We start from the raw sequence: 19834 nt of genomic DNA, 5'->3' as shown, positions 1-19834 counted from the left end.
AAAAAGGTTGACACTTAGGGAAAAAGGTGTATCCACTTTCCTCAAAAGAGATTTAAACAACCTCCTCAAAATGGCAAACAATTATTAAACCAATATTTAAGAAGAGCATTCGAATAACTGTTTATTTAACTGAACTGTTTTAAACTATCATCATGCAATATTTAGCTTGTATCCTCTTGACATTCACCTGAATATAAAACATGCCATGAAAAAGCGGTGCTTGTGTAAGTTCAGGCCGTTATCCTCCTGACGTCTGAGGAGCTGATAGAAGAGGTTAATGAGCAGAGGGTCTCTGCTCCCCACACTGAGCCTCTGTGATACAGAACTGACAGACCTACTGTACTCCGCGGTTGTTCCTCCAGCAGCACCTCTCATTAGTGGACCCTCATGAATAACCTCCTATTCCCTCGCAAACACAAACAGGGGTTAACAAAGCCTAATCTCATCAGTCGTTGCTATACCCTTCCCCGGTGTACAGTTAGGTTCTTTGATGTGATGAATTCCTGCCAGTTATGTCATCCTTATACAAATGCAAGTAAGTTTCCTACACATTCACAAACACACAGTATTTGGATGTATGCCATATTCTGATGATCTGTAATTTGAAGGTTTCAGAGGGCCCAGGTCAGGCCACTAAATCTAGCAACTCACTTGATAAAGGAGTTCAAAACATAGTTTTTTCTAGAGCTGATGTATTGTTTTTATTCTGAAGACGATGATACGTTATCTTGCTACTTTCACCATTAATAAACACGTATCTTTGTATTGGGGCAAATTCAAATGTACCTCAGGCAAGTAACAAAAAAACATTGACTTTGAACCCTTATCATAAGTGTAAATTACTGGATGAGTTTTTCCATTTGTGGCTAAGTATTTAAAGGATAATAACTTAAAATGAAAGGAATGTATCTCAGCAAACCATTTAACCTTCTTAGTGGAGAAAGCGCAGGTTTTTTACTAATTACATTAACGATGTCTCCAAGCGTCCCAGTGAGCCATGACAGTGTGGTCTTAATCATTTACACCTGGCTTTTCCTAATATTACAAATTCAAAATCTGGTCCAAAACGGTTCCCAGACTGCTTTTAAAGGTTAAAGCACAACCTTATTATCCTATTAGTATATCCAATCACAGAAGTATATTACCAAAACGTGTTCTCTAGTCATCTAATCCTGCATCTGTGGATTACTTTCCTTCTTATGGGAGGATCCACACTACCACCTAGTGGCTCCAGTATTTTTGCTGCCACGTTAACCCACATGGCATGAAATCCCCCACAAACCCTCATCAGAAACTATCAGTGGAAATTCAAACTGCAATTCATCATTTTGCTGGGTGAGAGGTAAGAGAAAAACATCTGTGAAGTATGGTTTTAAACTGTATTGGACAGAGGGTGTTTGAACACAAGCAATATACATAATATATATAATATTCCTCTTTACTCCGATCAAGTTAGGACAACACACCACGTCTCTCTCTCCTGAGACTATCAATCATAAGAGAACAAATATTAAACTAGTTTAAAAAAGAAGTACAAACATTATCTTTACAGATTAGAAAGCATCAGGTGGTATTCTGACAAAAGGCCCATTAACAACATTGTAGTGGAAACAGTGTAATATTAGTTTACGTCTTGATTAGATGACTTTGAATGAAAATGAACATATATTTGCAACATGCCACATTAGAATCGACATTTACACAACTTTGTATTAATTGCTGTACAAGTAGTTTTTTTTTTTACATCCAGCCCACACCTTCCAACTTCCTGCTATTTGTTCTGCCATCTGCTATCACATGACAAACTAAAAGAGGAATTGCAACTAAACAGTGACATTTAAAAACTATGACTGCATAGATGGGACTAACATACTGTTGTGTTGTGAGTGTAAGCAGGCTGAAAGCACACACACCAGAGTTGTAATTGTGTTTTTTGTACTGTTTTTCACTACTAATACTTTCCATGTTAAAGCAACCTTGCATGTGAGGACTATGGATAATACCATTTTTTTACCCAATGTGCTGGACTTTGGTGTCCTGCTTGGTTTGATTTATTGTGACATATTCAGAAGTAAGTGTGCAGTTAAAACAATTAAGTATCAGTTTGCAGAATGTATCTGTCTTTGTATTCTTCCACAATCCAAATAGAGGACTAAGTGTACTAAATGTGATTTACTAAGAACATGTATGTCGGCATTTACATACAACAGGGAACAGCTTGTTTAAACTGTGGGTTGTTAAATAACAATTTGATTTTAGCCTTGCTCCTGTGTGCAGGTAATCACCTATTCTTTATTGGGAAAGTGCACCAGTACAAAAATAAATCCAACATATTTTCTCATAATTTTCACTCTTTTTTTTGGCATAAAACTTAAGGCATCAGGAATTCAGTTTGCAATTACATTAGCTTACTGATAAAATGTATTAAATGTTATACGACAGTTCACTATGCTGGAAATCACACCTACAGTATGAAATGCACTTAAATGTCAGTATTTACCAAATAACTCTGGGTCACACCATTCATAACAAGTTACAAAGTATCCAGCTTGCGGTGAAGAACCGACCAAATTAAATACTTACAGAAAAGGCACCATTAGTGCTGTTTGGAAAGGATTAGCTTCCCATGAGTTAGAGAAGAGAAACAGTAGTACAGATATACTAACATGATTACATTATTTCTAGAGTTTCATATACTTATAACATGGCCCCTTTGTTTCCAGTGGTTTCCTCAGTGGGGTCAAAGGTGAGAAGCTCTGGTCTTGTTTGCAAAGCATGGCCAGTGATAAATGAAAGGACTGAGTCATTCATCAAACGTAGTGGTTTACCTTTACTTAAAACCCTCATAAAGGAAATTGTATATTTACACAATAGACTGTACTCCTCCTTTGTGAATTAAAAAGATAAAATAAATAAAACATCTGTTGTCACTGTCCCTTTGAAATTAAAAACCGCAGAGTTGTGGAACCTGCAGCAGTAAATATACTTCTTCTCTGACGAGGACAGCTTTATGTACAAAGTGTGTGTGAGCTGCAGTGTTTTTCTCAAAATACCCAGGCCCCTCTGACAGCTGCAGACTGGGATCAGCCGATGAAGGTCAGAGCGGCCATGATGCTGAAGCCCAGCAGGATGAAGAGCACCTTCAGAAGCTGCTTCCCGGGGGAGTTGAGCTCATGGGGGAGGATCTCCAGGAAGGTGATGTAGATGAAGGTCCCCGCAGCAAGGCCCTCCAGGACCGCCTGGATCAGAGCGCCCTCCGCCAGCTTGGCCTCCATCACGCTGATGCCGATGGCGATGCCTATTGGTGACATCATGGCAAACACGCTGATGTAAGCAGCGACCCACAGCGGACGCACTGCGCTCTGCACCAGCTTCACCGACAGGCTGAACACGATGATGGTCTTGTGGACAAGGATCGCTATGCAGATCTCTAATACCTGGAGGAGAAGAGAAAGAAATGTTATGGTTATGTTTTGCCTCCAACAGCTTCTAAATAAACACAAACAATAGAAAATGTTGAGGATTTTGTGTAAAAAGGCTGGGATGAATTTTAGTGGTTAAATATGAACAGACAAAATACGATAATATATGTAATATTGATATATTACAATTGTGGATTTTTCCCAAAAAAAACAGTGATTTTACTAGTATCGGTTTTAGAATAAATCAATCAGTACAAAAAGTCAATTTTTCGTCAATTAACTGACAGGCTGAGGTTGATTACATTTCCATCCAATGGTGATGCAAGTGTTTATCCACAACACTGATACTTCATTAGCACTGTGAGAAAAGCCATAATACGTAAATGACTGGATGAACTGACTCCCCTTTTATATAGCAGAATCAAGTCACCTAAATAGACGTTCTTCCTGCATTTGATCAACAACATAGTAGACTTGAGCCCAGTGTTTCCCCTACCATTGTCTTGGCGGGGCGCTGCGCCCTGCCAACGGAGCCCCGCGCCCTGCCTGAAATTCAAGGTGGTTTTTTTTGTTGTTTTTTTTTATTTAATTTTTTTAAATTATTATTTAAAAAATATATATATATATAGCACCAAATTGCAACTGAAGTAATCTATCTACGGTCACGTTTCACATTGAACATGTGCTCTTTTATTAAATAAACTAAACGCCTATGTTATTTATCCAATGTGCATGTTTCAGTGTCCACTGCCTTGCGTATTCACATTTTCCCTCCGCTCTGTTTCTTAAGAGCGGGGCTCCGCTCCCCCCCCCCCCCACACACACACACGCGAATGCACACACTCACAATCAGAGACAAGAGCGGAAGAAAGGAGGAGAACAACAGCTCTGCTGTCTGCCCGTTTGTGTCACCCCCCAGTTTCAAATTCGTTTATTATTATTTTTTAACAGCAAGCCGTTATCGTCACGGGAGAAGGACACAAACAGCCTGCCCAGGTGGACGCGCGCGAACGCGACAACGAACGTAGCGTGCGCATTCTAAAAATAGCTCACAGATGGTGAGCAGGTACCGCGGTTTTGAACTACAGTATTGAATTTGACAGAAAACAACAATGAAACGCCAGCAGAAGAATAGTCTAATGAGTTGGGTGATAAAAAAGACAGGAGATGTGAGTTGGTTTATTCAGTAAATTAGCTCAGGATAATTGGATGTTCCGTCTACACCTGTTGATGTGAGGCTAATGCAGGATTTGCTGGCTTGATGCTAATGGCATTTAGCGGCAGTGACTAAAAAAAATTGCCTCTTAAAATGTATCGTCAGCAATGTATGACAAGCAGACTGCTTGTTTAATGTTAGACTCACACCAATAGCTCAATATGATCATAACACGATTGCTTTCATATCAGAGATCAGATGAGGTGGAGGTGGAGCTGCCTCCAGCAATAGAGGATGAGGCAGAGAGAAGCAGCAGCAGCACAGGGTTGCAGCAGGTATGTTATATGCTGTAGTCAGGTGATTTAAATGTATCAATGAAAGGAAGAAGTGTAGGCTACATGATAAGAAGGGAATACAGTTGGAATTAAAGTAATAAAGTACAGTGTAACACTGTACTTTATTACTTTTTAATGTACAAATACTTTGTTACTGTACGATATCAATAACAATAATCCACAGCTCCTCTCTCTGCTCCAGAGAATTAAAAAGATTCGGGTGCCCCGATTTTTTTTTAGATTCATAATATTTCAGACCAACTGCCTTTGGTTTTATTTTTCTAAATACTAAAAGGACATTACCTGGAGAACAGGCACATAAAAACATGCATGAAGATGCAAAGTCCTGAGGGTTGTTGTAAGTATACTCAGACTGTGAGTCTGTCTTGTGACCTGAAGAAACAGATCTGACTCTCATGACAGCGAGATTCACTTTCTGTCCTGAAGCTACAAACAAAACCCGTTTATCTTCCGGCATTATGCTGGGAACTTGATTCCAACTTTATTTGAGCAGCATTTTTGTAAGATATGGCTTTATTACATGTCATGCAAACAGCATCAAATGTGATGAAGCCTGAAGAGTGAGAAAGGAAGCAAGGTTAACAGGGATGTCAGCTATGTTCCGCCATCTTATTTTATCAAAAATGTTTGAATCAAAATTATGAAGCTCAATTTTTAAATGTTTAATGAACATGTGCAATCTTCTCCAGTGACACAATGAGCAGAATGCACAACCCCTATGAAATCAGGTGTAGTACTTGTGGGTGTTTTACCTTTGAGTCTGTGCTCTGCAGGCCAATAGCAAGACCTTCAAAAACTGAGTGGAGGGAGAGGGAGAGGAAGAGCATGAAGGAGCGAAAGGGGGAGTGGGCCTGGAAGTCTACATGGACATGTTGGCCGCTCCCCTCCAGATCAGGATTTGTTCCATGGCCATGTCCATGTCCGTTCCTGTTGTCCGCCATCAAGGGGGACCTCTCCTCCTGAGACACTGCCGCCTCTCGACAGTTCAGGACAATCCTCTCCAGAATGAGAACCATGAAGAATCCAGCAGCCATGATGAACTCTGCCAGGGGGAAACTGGTCTGTTTGAGAGAGAGAGGAATGAGTCTGCAGGCAGTCTGATAACGTCAAGAAATAGGAAACAGATTGTAAACAGAACATTATTCCTATAAAGACCCTCAGTCATACAGGATAGGATATCTAAAAGTGCTGTCAAATGCAACTGAAACAGATGGTTATTATTGAAGAATACATATGTTCTTTACAATGTTTATGTTATTTTTCTTTATTCAGTTAATACAGCTAAAATATGTTTTATCCTTTAACTGAATAACACAGCTAACAGAGATGTTGTTTTAGTGCTTCTAAATAGACTACATTATGTTTATCAAGCAGGGAGAGATGACATCTCTGCATTGAGTGTATGATGTAGTAAATTAAGTAATTAGTTGAATGACAGAATTCATAAACAATTTTGAAAATCAGTTAATCATTTGAGTATAATATCAACTAAAACACTATATATTCTCTCTGCTTCCAGAACCTCAATCTGTTTATCTGTTTAAGAGGTACATTTGTTCTCTGTGAAATTGAAATATGCATTTTATAAAGAATACATTGGTCCCATTATTTGATACGTGGACGTACCTCCACCTTCCGAACATCCAGCTCAGCGCTGATGTCCGACAGATAATCTGGAATGATGTCCAGCAGACATGCTGCCAGAAAAACCCCGCCAGCAAAACAGCTGATCAGACTCAGAACTGTGCGGTGCAATTCTGCAGGAAGGATAAAAGATAAAAAAGCATTAGACTTTTGTTTTAACATGAGCTTACAATTATACAATAACTACGGTGATAACAGTTAAAGCATTGTCTAAATCTAGCCTCAGTTTTGTGTGTGACTGCTGTTGTGCATTTTAGAAACTTTATTAGCAAATCATGATTCCATATGTGACTGAATGGGGCATTTAACATTTTCTCACTTGTTTGTGTCAATTGGTTTCAATGTTTAGTGAATATTATGTTACTGAACGACCAAGCAGGTCTATAGCTGACTTATTGATGGTAATTCTTGGAGACTGATTCAATCCCTGCCTTTCCTTCCTAAACTATTTGAACATCATGTGACACATGATCATGAAAGAACAGAAGTCCATATGACTCAGCAAACCACTGAAACGCATGCGGATATTATGGGGAGAAATGAAACTCTCACTTCCATTTAAGAAAGTCAAAGTTCATCGTTAGATCCTTGTTCTGCGCGATTAAATGTGAACATTAGCTGAGAAGGCTTTTGGCTTTAGGCTCCAAGCCTGTCAGCTGACTGTAGGGGTGAGAGGAGGATTTATTAATGCTAGCAAATAACTTACACATTTAGGTTGAAACACACTAAAATGTCAAGATAATGGTGTAATGAGTAATACAATTCTCTCATGATCACAATGGATATGTTCTAGGGAAATATAACATTGTCCAAATAAATATTAGTTTCTGCTCCTTGAGGTAGTTTGTTGTGTTTGAATATCAGTGATTAGAATCAAGATTAAACACTTTATCACTACTCTTTAATCACTACGTTAATGTGTTCTACAGTCACAGTTGATAAAATCAATAGCAGCTAATTTGCTATACAATACTCCAGCTAAAACATGTGATTCATTGAGCTGGTAAACCACTTCCGGAACCTAAACCACACTGCATTAAAATCACGGGCAATTTACACTTGGTTTCTTTATATGCAAATGATTTAACATCGTAGAACATAGATGACAACAGTACTTTAATCAGCAACTTTCTGATTTAAATTCGGCATTGATTAACTCCCGTTGATGAATTTAGCTTGTGTTTGAATTATTTGAAATGTGAAAGTGCGATAAATAGACAATTGTATGAACACCAGTGCTAATGTTAATGAATCTTAGGTTATATCATTATATGAAACGAAAGGTTACCGACCTGTCCCGTTTGTGTCTCTGAACCATTTTATCCGAGCAGGGATTAATCCGAAGAGAAGCGTTAGGAGCAATAACCCGAACAGAGCGCCTATCTTCACTTGGAGCAGGTAATCCATTTTGTAGCATAAAACGGTCTATTCAAATGTTGACAACCTAACTATTCCATCATGTCTTTAGCTATGGGGAAACCTGGAGCTTGCTAACCGCTGTGAAGATAAGAGTTTCCCTGAGACAAACAAACAACATAGGCAAACACTACGGTACGTCCACACAGCAGCTTTGAAAAAATCTTGAAAATCTTGGAGCTGGGCGTGTCTAGAGTTTGGGGATTTTTCGCGAGCAACGCGACCAACAACCAATCACATGAATTTCCCGCCCCCGGCATACAAAGCAAAAAAAACCGGGGATTTTATGCGAGCAATATATATATATATATATATATATATAAACTCCCCCAAACAGGCGAAAACCTACCAGTTTCACACACTGTCTCTGCCACCTCCCTCCATGCCTGGTACATTGGGGATCTGCGGTACGGTGGTCGTAAAGGGTCAAAGATAATCTATTGCGAAAACAACCAACCAGCAGCCGGCCCAAAGGTCTCTCTTTCACTTGCATTACCGACGAACATGTACTATTACTAGATAGGTTCGTACAATTTTGAGACACTTGTTCTTTAATGAAGAATTTCTATTTCATGCAACGTTATGCTTTTAGTACACAATATATTGTAAGCAGATATTGCACTACGTTTTTGTTTAGTAAATAGTTAGCAAACTTCTAGTAGCTACTCATATTGACTTCATGATAATAAATGTATAATCATAAACTAAATAACTTTAATAAATAACAAAAACATTTAGTTCTTCCTTATAGTATGGTTGATATTTTTAAATGGCCAGTGGATGGTGCCCCAGTATCACGAGCGTGCCAAACACTCGCTTGATGACGACATTTACGTGCGCCGGATATGTCGACCACCATCAGAAGAAGACACTTATGCTGATGTGTTATAAGAAATCACACCGCAGAGAATGTTGTGAGTTTCTCATTTGATGCGGGATAATATAAGAAGGCAGAGAGTCACAGGTCGATGTCAAAGAAGACGCAGAGCAGGAAATCATCAGAGAGCGAATGGCGGTGAGAAACACAGAAACACTGACTGACTCACTCTGCATTTACACACAGTTGTTATGGCCATCACAATGAAAAGTAATTCTGTCATCGTCTACAAAACAAGGGGTCAAAATGCTTAACAATGTTGTCAATATAACAGTATCCTATTTTCTGATGTAAACTATGGCTTTGGACAATGATTGAATGTGCACAGGGCTGCATTGTTTTATCTGGTGTCGTGTATCAATTTCAACAGTACTAAGTAACATATTACTGCATTTTGGGAGATGATTTCAAGAGATTGGACAAAGATTTATATTTACCCCTTTATGGTTTAACTGGGATTTGTTTATAGACCTTGCTATTGCGATTCAGACAAGAAAAAGACTGTTTAACAGCACTGCATCACACAATCTGACCTGAGGTATTTTAGAGAACTGGCGGATCATTGGTTAATGTAACCTTTCACACATTATTATAACCCTTCATTAGTGAAAGTTAAGATTAACTCACACTGAATGACACATTCACTAGACACAATAATATATACAATATGCTTAACAGATTATGACATTTTGCTTGTAGTATGCAATAAACTAATGACTTGATGTTTTGGGGTTAAGAACATTTAAAAGAGAAGCAGCACAATAAATATTAACCAACAATACATAAACAGTAAACAGTTATTAACAGCTGACGTTGCTGTGCTAAGTCATTCAGATACAGTGAGACCACCAAAGACTGCAGAATAAGTTAACAAATAATAATATCTTTTAAGTCAGTTTTCTCCAAATACTGAAAATGTTGTTCTGTTGCATGACATTTAAAGGTGGGGTAGGTAATTTTGGAGAAACCTGCTCGAGTGCGCTAGAATTAAAAAATACGAAGGCCGTTTCTCAATCGCGAGGAGGCTTGCTTGGTAGCACATGTCTTCCGAGTCACTTGCTTCAGAAGCGAGGCAAGAGTCCTTCCTGGCATTTGGAAAACGAAGAGTGGAACAGGCTAGCAAATGTGCAGGTGTGTGTCATATGAGAGGCCCCGCCTTACATTTTCCGCCACAGATTTGGGGAAATTGGTCTGTGCGCAAAGCATTGTAGGGATTTTAAGGACGCAAAGTCTACCTATGTGCAGCCTCGAAATTACCCCCAAACCAAGGACGCGGCCTCGTGGAATTCCAAGTATGCTGGAGATTGGAACAGTCCTTCGGCGGCACTCGATGACGTAGTGTCCTTGAAATATTGGCTTGGAAACCAGTTTCCTTGAGATTGAGAAACGGCCACAGGGTGTTTCTCAATCTCGAGTACGCTTGCTTGGTAGCACATGTCTTCCGAGCGTCTTGCTTCAGAAGCGAGGCAAGAATACTTCCTGGCATTCGGAAAACAAAGAGTGGAACAGGCTAGCAAGTGTGCAGGTGTGCGTCTATATGAGAGGCCCCGCCTTACATTTTCCGCCACAGATTTGGGGAAATTGGTCCGTGCGCAAAGCATTGTGGGGATTTTAAGACCGCGGAGTCTACACATGTGCAGCCTCGAAATTTCTCCAAACGAAGTACGCCGGGCTCGGTAGAATTCCAAGTATGCTGGACATTGGAACAGTACTTCGGCGGCACTCGATGACGTAGTATGCTTGAAATATTGTCTATGGAGCATCTTTACTCGAGATTGAGAAACACCCATGGCCGGAAAAAATCTGCCACTTCCTTACAGAGCCCCTCCTCCAACTCACACGAACGCGCACATGACCAATGAGGGCACGAGATAAGTTTGTGCACAGATGGAAGGCTGACAGGCAGGTAAAATGATTGGTCGTGCTTTTTACAGCACTACGGCTTCCACAGATGAAATTTTTTTATGGATTTATTCTCAAAGCACTTCAGATATTCATTGCTATCGGGATGTTAAGAGCATTCCATGGAATATAACAAAAAGTGTATCTCGAAAGCCGGTTTCTCAAACTTACCTACTCCACCTTTAAGATGTGCCAAAAATGGTCTTTATGATCAAAAGTGTATTCACTTCCAAGACTATAGTCTAAATCAACAATCTGTGGAAAGTCTTTACTGCCTTCCTTTTTCTTATAACATTGCGATTTAGATATTTTTAGATGTTTACAATGTTGGTCAAACAAAGGAAGATATTGGAAAACTCTGTCAAGTTGAGCTGACCATTTTTGACAGTTTCTTGACGTTAAAAAAATATGAAAAGATTATTGACTCATTGAGAAAATGATCTGCATTATAGGGAATGAAACATATCTGTAGTTACAGCCCTAACCAGATTATAAACTCATAAACGCATTATGCAGACTACTCAGGTTTCCTTTAAACACACCGTAATTTAAGATCTGACTTTGTATTTAATTACATTTTAGCTAGGGTGAAATGATTTTCTTTGAGGAATGTAATCAAATCAAAAAAGTTATCTCATATAAAACGTTTATTAACATCACGCCAACTTTTTCGAGTGTGCATAAAGGAGCACAACAATTACAAAGATTTTTAGGATTATATTTACTGAAAGGGATCCCTTTGTCTGAAAGTAAATAAGGGGAATGTTGTTGTTTTTTTTCCTGATATTTTATTGCTACCAGAAGGAGCCAAGGTACATCTTTTTTTTTTGTACAGGCTACAGACACAAAACATGGACATTACAATAACAAAAAGAGACATTCCTATCTCAGACAACAACAAAAATAAATAAATACAGGTACATCTTTTCCAATCATTAAGCTTGATTTCAAAGTTACAAGCAAGCCTTTTTATTATTTAGGGTTGATCTCTGATTAGCTATGATCCTTAAATCATAAGATGTGACACGTTGCATTCACAAATCTAAATCAAAGTTAGCAGATTAATGTTATTTATCAGAATCTATAGGATAATTGTCAGATATCAAGTCACATGTACTGCCTTAAGGAATCAGGAAGTCTGACAAACCACAAAAACAGCTTGCCTGAAAAGCTGTTTTGCATTTGTTTCAACTTAATATGAATGATTTGGTTAATCATGCCGTGTTTGCAGCCCAAAGGGAAAGTCGGCACAAAGGGGAAGAAGCAGATCTATGAAGAGAACGAGGCAACGCTCAAGTTCTACACCAGAGTCATCCTAGGAGCTAACGTAAGAACCTCAATGCAAAGGTTTTGTCACTCTGCAACTCAAAACCATTCTCCAGAGTATTTTGTTCCCCATTAATTAGGTAACTGTTTGGGTTCTGAAGCGTATTTTCGGTCACAGCATTCAATTTGCTTGTTTTGTCTGACTAGCAGCCTAACATCTTAAGATATTCATATGCAATGAGGAGAAACAGCAAATCACACCACATTAAAGAAGTTGAAACAGATAACGTTTGACATGATTGCTTTAAAGGTAACTGAAATTATGATTTATAAATATGAAATTAGTATTGAATGAATTGTCAGAATGCTAATAGGTTATTCAACTAATAAGTGCAGCTTCATTAGACTGACATGTTATCCAGCCTTCTTACAAATATACTGCTCCTCTTTTACAGGCAATCTATGCTGTAGTCAATCTTTTGGTTTTCTACAGTTCCTCTTCCTTTTCGACATGGGTGAGTTGAGTCATCTTGTAGTTTATTAACTGTATTTAATCAATAATATTTGTTCATCTCAATATGCCAAATCCTCCCTAAACCATTGTGTTCCTCCTGCAGCTGATGCTTGGGTTCGCTCTATCAGTGTATATGGGGAGTTACCGCTCCATGACCTCCATGGCCAAGGCTGCGTTTGCTGAGGATGGAACTCTCCTGGATGGAGGAATAGACTTAAACATGGAGCAGGGGATGGCTGAGTGAGTAATAAGAGAAACTCCTAATTTAGTATACATAGGCGATGAAAAGAACATCAACATTACTTCTCAGCCTCCTCGCTGCGTAAAGGAAGTTTGTAAATATAACAGTAAACATTTTTCATTGTTGTTTTGTCTTCTGTGTCCCTTTACCCTTGAAACTAAACTTGGTGACTCAAATCTTCTTGTGCAGAAACATGTCAGTGAGAGTTAATTGTGTGTGTGTGTGTGTGTGTGTGTGTGTGTGTGTGTGTGTGTGTGTGTGTGTGTGTGTGTGTGTGTGTGTGTGTGTGTGTGTGTGTGTGTGTGTGTGTTGTTTTAGACACCTGAAGGACGTCATCCTGCTCACAGCCATAGTGCAGGTGCTCAGCACGCTCTCCTCTTATTTCTGGTATCTCTGGATGCTGGTAAGAATACTTCTCTTAGCACCCCCCTGATATATCCTATGACATAGCTGTTGATTTCTTTATCCTTTTTTCCCCCTTGGATTTCCTCTTTTCTCACTATTCGATCTTGTATTCTGCGCGTGTCTCAGGCCCCGTTCCGAGCGCTCCACCTGCTCTGGACCAACTTCTTGGGCCCCTGGTTTATGGCAGACAACCCGTCGGCACCGGAGGAAGTGAACGAGAAGAAGCAGAGAAGACAAGAGCGCAGACAGATGAAGAGATTCTGAGGCTGCAGGGCAGACAGAGCAGTATTTTTATACACAGAATCTAATATACAGATAACGAGGAACTCATAAGTTATTCCGGAAGACATTTCGTTATTAAATTAAACTCAATCTGAATCCAATACTGTGGAATCTTGTTTTCCATGTTTGTTTGTTTTTTCTGATTTATCATGAAATCTAATTTTCTCCCTCAACTATGAGATGTTCTATATTTAGATAATGTCACGGTCTAAATGTCATTAATCCTCATGCAGAGATTTAAGAGTTTGGACCAATGCACAACCCCTTCTCACTGCCTCCTGCAGATTCCCATCAAACAGAGACAGGTAAAAAAAAAACAGCTGAGTTTATCCATTTCTGTCTTGGAATGTCTTTTATTTTAATGATATGTTTAATTGTATAATGTTCCTTCAGTGGACCTTCCTTACTGACCTGATTCTGTATGTGAGCTATTAAGTCTTATAAAATGAACACAATGGATAGAAGTCAAGTTTTAATAGAAAAAAAACGTTTTGCAATAAAAATCTCCCTACAGTCGGTGGAGTCGATCATCTTTTGTGTTTATATTTGCTTTCAGTGTGGTTTGTTCACGGGATGCCTTCAGTCATCAGTTGTTGTTTTTTTCCTATTAGGCTAAAGGTAGTTTTAAGTGGCCTAATAAAAACACTTACACCATAAGAAGCAGTTCAATGGTTTTGTCGCCTGGAGGGTTCTCTAAGTAATTGTATGGTGTTAAAATGTAGTTTGCAGAGATATGTGGAAATGAATTCTCGTAAATCAAAAAAAGGAATTTTGAGAATAAGTTGAACTCAAGTGTAGCATGAAGACTACATGGTCTTCAACTTGGACTGAACTTTCTTTAGTCTGTCAATTTTGTTAAGTATCCTAATAGCAATGTCATTTATCATATTAGAAACCTCTATTGTGGCCTTTTTTTGGTATGGCAGCAATATTTAATATAACTTAAAGGATAATAATATCATCTTGCAGCCATATTTGTGCCGCTGCAAATCTTTATTACATATACATTTCATGTGTTTATCATCTTTTAAGATTAAACAGTTTCTTGTTGATTATGTGAGTAAATTGTTGGAAAATGGTAAAAGTCAAAATCCCAAAATATTTGCCATTTCCAAGTGGTGTCTATTATTATTATTATTTTATGTTGATAGACTTACCTAATATTTGTTTTTAGCACCAATAGAGTTTAAATTACTTGACTGACCATAATCCAAGGTGTTTTGAAAGGATGTCATCAACCCACAGAGTCATGTTATTCTTCAATTTGCATCAGCAAGCGCACAACACATCAAACATGTATTTTTTCAAATGTTCTTAAAACTGTTCTCATATTTGAGGTTATAGATTTAAAATTAGAGCTGACAAATCAGTTCCTAGATGACAGTTTAATCCTCAAATACTGAATAAATGCCGACCACCTTTTGTGTTTCCATCCAGTGAGTTGAGCCTTGTCCTCGATGGAGAAATGTTGTTTCATAACAAGTCTACTAAGTGACTTTACTCGTTCTATCCAGTGTTAACAACGTGTATTTAGTGATAATGTTCATGCTCTGACTCCAAACACAGTGAGTGTGCTCGCAAAGCCCAGATCTGCTCCCAATATATTACAGATTTCTCATTATTGGTGCATCAATGCTTCCACAACTCAACAAGCCACAACCTGCAGGGTTCAGCTCAAAAAGCAAGGCATTAACAACATGTGCCTTAATTTAAGAAACAAATTCCAACCTCTTTAACCTAACCCTTCCTAAAATATTTTTCAAAATGACTGCTTTTACTTTGCCTGTGTCCTTCCCTCCTTCAATCCTGCCCTGTGGTCCTACACTGTCTCTATTATAGGGTTATAAACAAAGTAACCAAAATTAAAGCAGCAAGGCATCCAGTTGTCAGGGCCAATCCCAGATGTGGGCTTTGAGAGGGACCATGTTGCAGTGTAATTTAGCACTGGGGCCACTCACTCCCAAAAACTCACATATGCACTTTTTATTCTCTGTCTGTTTTGTTTTCTGTCGGAAGATGGACAGTAATGGCGATTGTACATGTTTATTTCCACCTATTTGCAAGGTATTACACCATTGAAACCCCGGGAAATGTACCTTGTTTGCAAACTATCTCCTTTTCCCTTTACAGTACGTAGTATTGCAACACAGTACAGGGTGTAATCTCCCAAAATAACTTGCTGCATGTGAGAGTCCATGTCTTGGCTGCTGTTTTAAGATGGAGGGAGAAAAAAAGAGTGGGAGAGAGAGGTTCTTGTTTACCATGGCCGTAAAAAAAGGGTTCATCCTGACAAGATGAAATAAGGGAGTTGAAGCTGCATACCGTTTTCCAGGCTTTGTGTGTGAGAAAAAAATCATAAATTCAAACCCATTACAACATTAAGAGAAACAAGAGGCATTTGACCTGAGATAGTAAGCGTGGTAGGTATCAGTTAAAGTAGAGCCTTTAGTCTCTCCAGCAGTCACATTTTAGATCCTTTTACACTCAAAGAGCCAGACAAAACAGGAAATGTGGGGGCATTTGGGCAACAGTCGAGCCTTTGACCCTTGAACTTCAGCGCTCCCTGTGGCTTTGAAGTGAAGAGAGAGAATCACAAGCAATTACATGGGATGCAGAGTGTTCCCTTGAACATTTAGCCTCCACTGTGTAAACAGAATCAGAGGAGTGTGTTTGGCCGAGCGCTGGGTGTAGTCTGCTTCAAGTTTATAATCTCTGCTCAGTTTCCACCTTGTTTTGACTCAAACTAAACTGACCCAAACACTTCTCATATTCTGAGTGGCTTGTATTAGTACAAGACGCATTTTCATTCATCATCTACGTGCTTAACATTGCTAATAACAAATACGATTTCCAGCATCATCCTTTAGCAGAAATCATGACCAATATTTCAAATGTTTTGTTTTTTTCACACTTTCACAAGCAGAGTAACATCTTCTCTCATTATATTCAAGGGAATGCAAACGTCTCTACTGACGATATCTTCAACACTTGGCATATCACACCGAAGCAAGGTTGAATAATAGCACTACAGGTAAGACGAAAAAAATATGTATGATTTTGGGGTGGACTTTGAAGATGACACTGGCTAGGCATTGTTGAAAGCTCCTGCGATGGATAAAGCTTTTTGAGGATCCAAAGCGAGCTTAGTCCAATCCGATGAACTGCCTCATGACTCGTGTGTCTTGAGTCAGTATCGGTTTGGGCTGAAATCTACAAGTCTGAGAGTGAAATGTATTAGTTGTGTTGGAGTGAGAAGGGGTGAATTTCATATTATCTTTTGCAGTAAGTTCAAAGATAGTGCTTATTTTACATTAATGTATATTATAAAAAATGCTTGCCATGTAGGCTGTGTTTACTGGAGATCAAAATGCTTTAGTTGGTGTTGTAGCTGAGATTCTTCCCGTTCCAATTATGTATAGGATATATTGATTTGATACAAGCAAGCCAGTGTTTCATGTCATGGTCCGGACCCACCGGTGGGCCCATCAAGTTCAGCATTCACCGTACTCACTGTGATGATTTATATACAATAAGACACTGATACTCTTTTCCTCAATGAACATTTAGAGAAAGAGAAATATACCATAACAGAACATGTGTGTGTGTGCGTGTGTGTGTGTGCGTGCGTGCGTGCACGTGTGTTCACGCACATAGTTGGCAATGCAAAATAGTGGAATGTCACCTCAGGCTCCTCTCCCTCAGGGGCCTCTCCCTCAGGTGCCTCTTCCAGGTCTGTTGTATAGGCTCATAGTCTGGATCGCTGTTGTCTTCCATCTCTGAGACATCTTCCTCAATCTCTTCATCTGGTTCAAAAAATGTGTCCAGAGCCTCTCTTAAAGAAAATCGCCTAATTGGTCGCCTGCTCATTGTGTCAATGAGTCAAATGTGAGCAAGGCATAAATATAACTGCTTGAGAGACAATAAGGGAGGCGAATTTAGCCAGAGAAAGTGGGAGAGGTGTGTGTGTGTGTGTGTGTGTGTGAGATGTTTTCCATCTGCAGGATGCACATAATACACTCATACCCATTCATTTTCTATGGCGGTCAATTCTGACCGAAAACATCATGGGTGTTTCACTTTTGAATAAATCACTCAAAATTCAATGCAAGTGGTGTGTCACGATTCTTGTGTTATGTCACGTTTTTAGTTTTGTATGTCTTGTATTGGGTTTATTTTGCTGTTCGGTTCTCCCTGTCATGTTTTCCTCCTTGTGTATTGTCTGGTCCCTCTCCCTGTGTTTTTCCTCCCTGTCGTTAGTTTCCCTGGTTTGTCTAATTGTCTGAGTGTGTTCACCTGTTGCCCTTGTGTTTCTCCTCCCCTGCCCGGCTGTTTCTCGTCTCGGGATTACCCCTCCCTGTATTTAGTCTTGTCTATTCCTGTGTTCAGTGTTGGTTCGTCTTTTGTTGGTGACTGAGTTCACCGGGGAGTGTCCTGTTTTTCCGAGTTTTATTCTTATCCTTAAAATAAAGGTATTATCAGTATTATCTGCATTTGGGTCCTGCTCGCTTCACTCTACTGTAACAACCACAGTACAATGCTATATGTTCAGAGGCCTAGTGTGGAGGATAACATAGGTATTGAGGCAATGATGAAAAACACATATTTATGATTAAAACAAAAGTTTCATTCGGTCTCTTTTGACACAAACGCAAGAAAAACTATAACAAAAAAAACTGGAAGCTTAATATATACAGATAATAAATGATGAATCTGCAAACTGTCCTGCTTTTTTTAGGTCATAGCTTCGTTCTCCAAAGTTTCAATGTCTCTTTGTCTGCAGTCAAAACAATAATTGTTAAAAATAAAGTGGGATTTATTGAAGGACCCGCTTAAAAAAACAAAGGCAGTGCCAGCGAGACCTGATATTAAGAAGGCTCTGTCATCCAGTACAGAAAATATAACGCATCTTCATTTCAACCTGGATTCTGAAATTCTACAGCATCGGAAACAGCCTGCGCAGATCTCAAGGTTGTTTTGGAGCTTCACTTAATATCAGTCCAGCCTTGGTTAGGACGTTTATGGATCAGTTACTCAGCATTATCTGCCAAATCTTTATTGGGGAAGGTTTATGAACCGCGGGAGGCATACAAGTTGTGTTTTGTTCGTTTAAATTAGCTGGCTCCAAGCAAACATGCTGCTTGCCATCTCCACGATGAAACTTACTCACTGTCAGAAATTGTGTGGATTTTAGATTCACGTATTCTTGATTTAGAGAAAAATCATTCTGCATCAAGTGCTTCATTTGTGGATTTTACATGTGTTTAAGGGTGATTCAAGGGACATTATGAACAAATCAGAAGATGACAGAAATGTCAAGTTAATGATGAATGCTACTGCAAGCTAAACGGATACAATCATTTATCTGAGATTTTTTCTTTGAGTTTGAACTTGCACAAACTGTCAAAAATGCTCTCCAAAACTAAGTCTTGTTGACTCTTCATAATGGCATGTGATTCTTTGCAAATGTATTGAATAGCCATACATCTAAAAAGTGGTTTCCTTATGTCCTGTTTTTTCTGAGCTTTAACTTGTTTTTAATGTTTGCATTCGGTCATGTCTCAGTGGGAAAGAGTGTTACCTCAACCCGCAAAGCATAATTAAATAGTTCATCAGCCATCACGGTGAGAAGAGGGGAAGGAGGTTGCAAGTTAATTTAAACTGAAAAGAATATATTGTATGAATATGACCATGTGAGCACTCCCCACCTGTTTTCTTCGCCGTTGTTTCTTCTTGCAGGAGGCCCTGGGGTGGGGGTGGCAAAAGGCACAGGAAAGACGCTTACACACCTGTTGCACCATCATCCATACAGGTCTTACACCATCTGAACTGCTTCCAGTTTCTCTGCAACCAATCTTCTTTTTCCATTAGTTAATTAATAAGTTGAGTTTTTTAAGTTTCTCTAAGCTTGGACTCCCTCCTTCTTAGAAACCAGGAGCCACGTTGTAAACACTAAATACAGACAAAATATGTAATTTAAACCACAACATTATAATGAAATCAAAATTAAGTTTATTTAAAAAAGGACAGGAAACATAACAATGGCTCTGTTTCGCTTGTTTACCACAATCTGTGGTTGAAAAGTTGCACATGCGATATAAAATAAAATGATTCATTTGGAAAAAAAGGCTGGGTCTGAAAATAAAAATTCGCAAGCCACTAACTTCCTGTTTCTGTGACAAGAAGCTGGGATTTGTGTCATTGTTATATAAGGACATATTTGTTTTTAGTTATATATAATTTTTATTCCTTTTACACACTTGGAAACGTTTTAGAGCCCAGCAATCTTTTTAAAAAAGCATGGAAGACCCTTGTTATATAAAAAAAAAAAAAATAAAAAAAAAAAAAAAAAAAAA

The 19834-nt window shown here is 38.8% G+C and overlaps 2 protein-coding genes across 2 annotated transcripts; one reads left to right on the top strand and one right to left on the bottom strand.

The window, feature by feature from the left end:
• Positions 1 to 1360: 1360 nt before the first annotated feature.
• slc39a1 (solute carrier family 39 member 1) lies at positions 1361 to 8163 on the bottom strand. Its single transcript, XM_010777775.1, has 4 exons — positions 7871 to 8163; positions 6561 to 6691; positions 5687 to 5995; positions 1361 to 3437 (listed from the first exon to the last, which is right to left on the bottom strand). Exons 1-4 carry the CDS (start codon positions 7983 to 7985, stop codon positions 3084 to 3086), a joined length of 909 nt encoding a protein of 302 aa, XP_010776077.1. The 5' UTR covers positions 7986 to 8163; the 3' UTR covers positions 1361 to 3083.
• A 605-nt stretch (positions 8164 to 8768) lies between these two features.
• Positions 8769 to 14013, top strand: tmem208 (transmembrane protein 208). Its single transcript, XM_010777771.1, has 6 exons — positions 8769 to 9009; positions 12005 to 12100; positions 12495 to 12554; positions 12657 to 12793; positions 13113 to 13197; positions 13326 to 14013. Exons 1-6 carry the CDS (start codon positions 9004 to 9006, stop codon positions 13461 to 13463), a joined length of 522 nt encoding a protein of 173 aa, XP_010776073.1. The 5' UTR covers positions 8769 to 9003; the 3' UTR covers positions 13464 to 14013.
• Positions 14014 to 19834: the final 5821 nt, after the last annotated feature.

Source organism: Notothenia coriiceps, unplaced genomic scaffold (assembly GCF_000735185.1).
Source record: "Notothenia coriiceps isolate Sejong01 unplaced genomic scaffold, NC01 NC01_scaffold00018619, whole genome shotgun sequence".
Lineage (NCBI taxonomy): Eukaryota > Metazoa > Chordata > Actinopteri > Perciformes > Nototheniidae > Notothenia > Notothenia coriiceps.
Note: the sequence above shows the minus strand (reverse complement) of the source record. Positions and strands in the feature narration are given on the sequence as shown.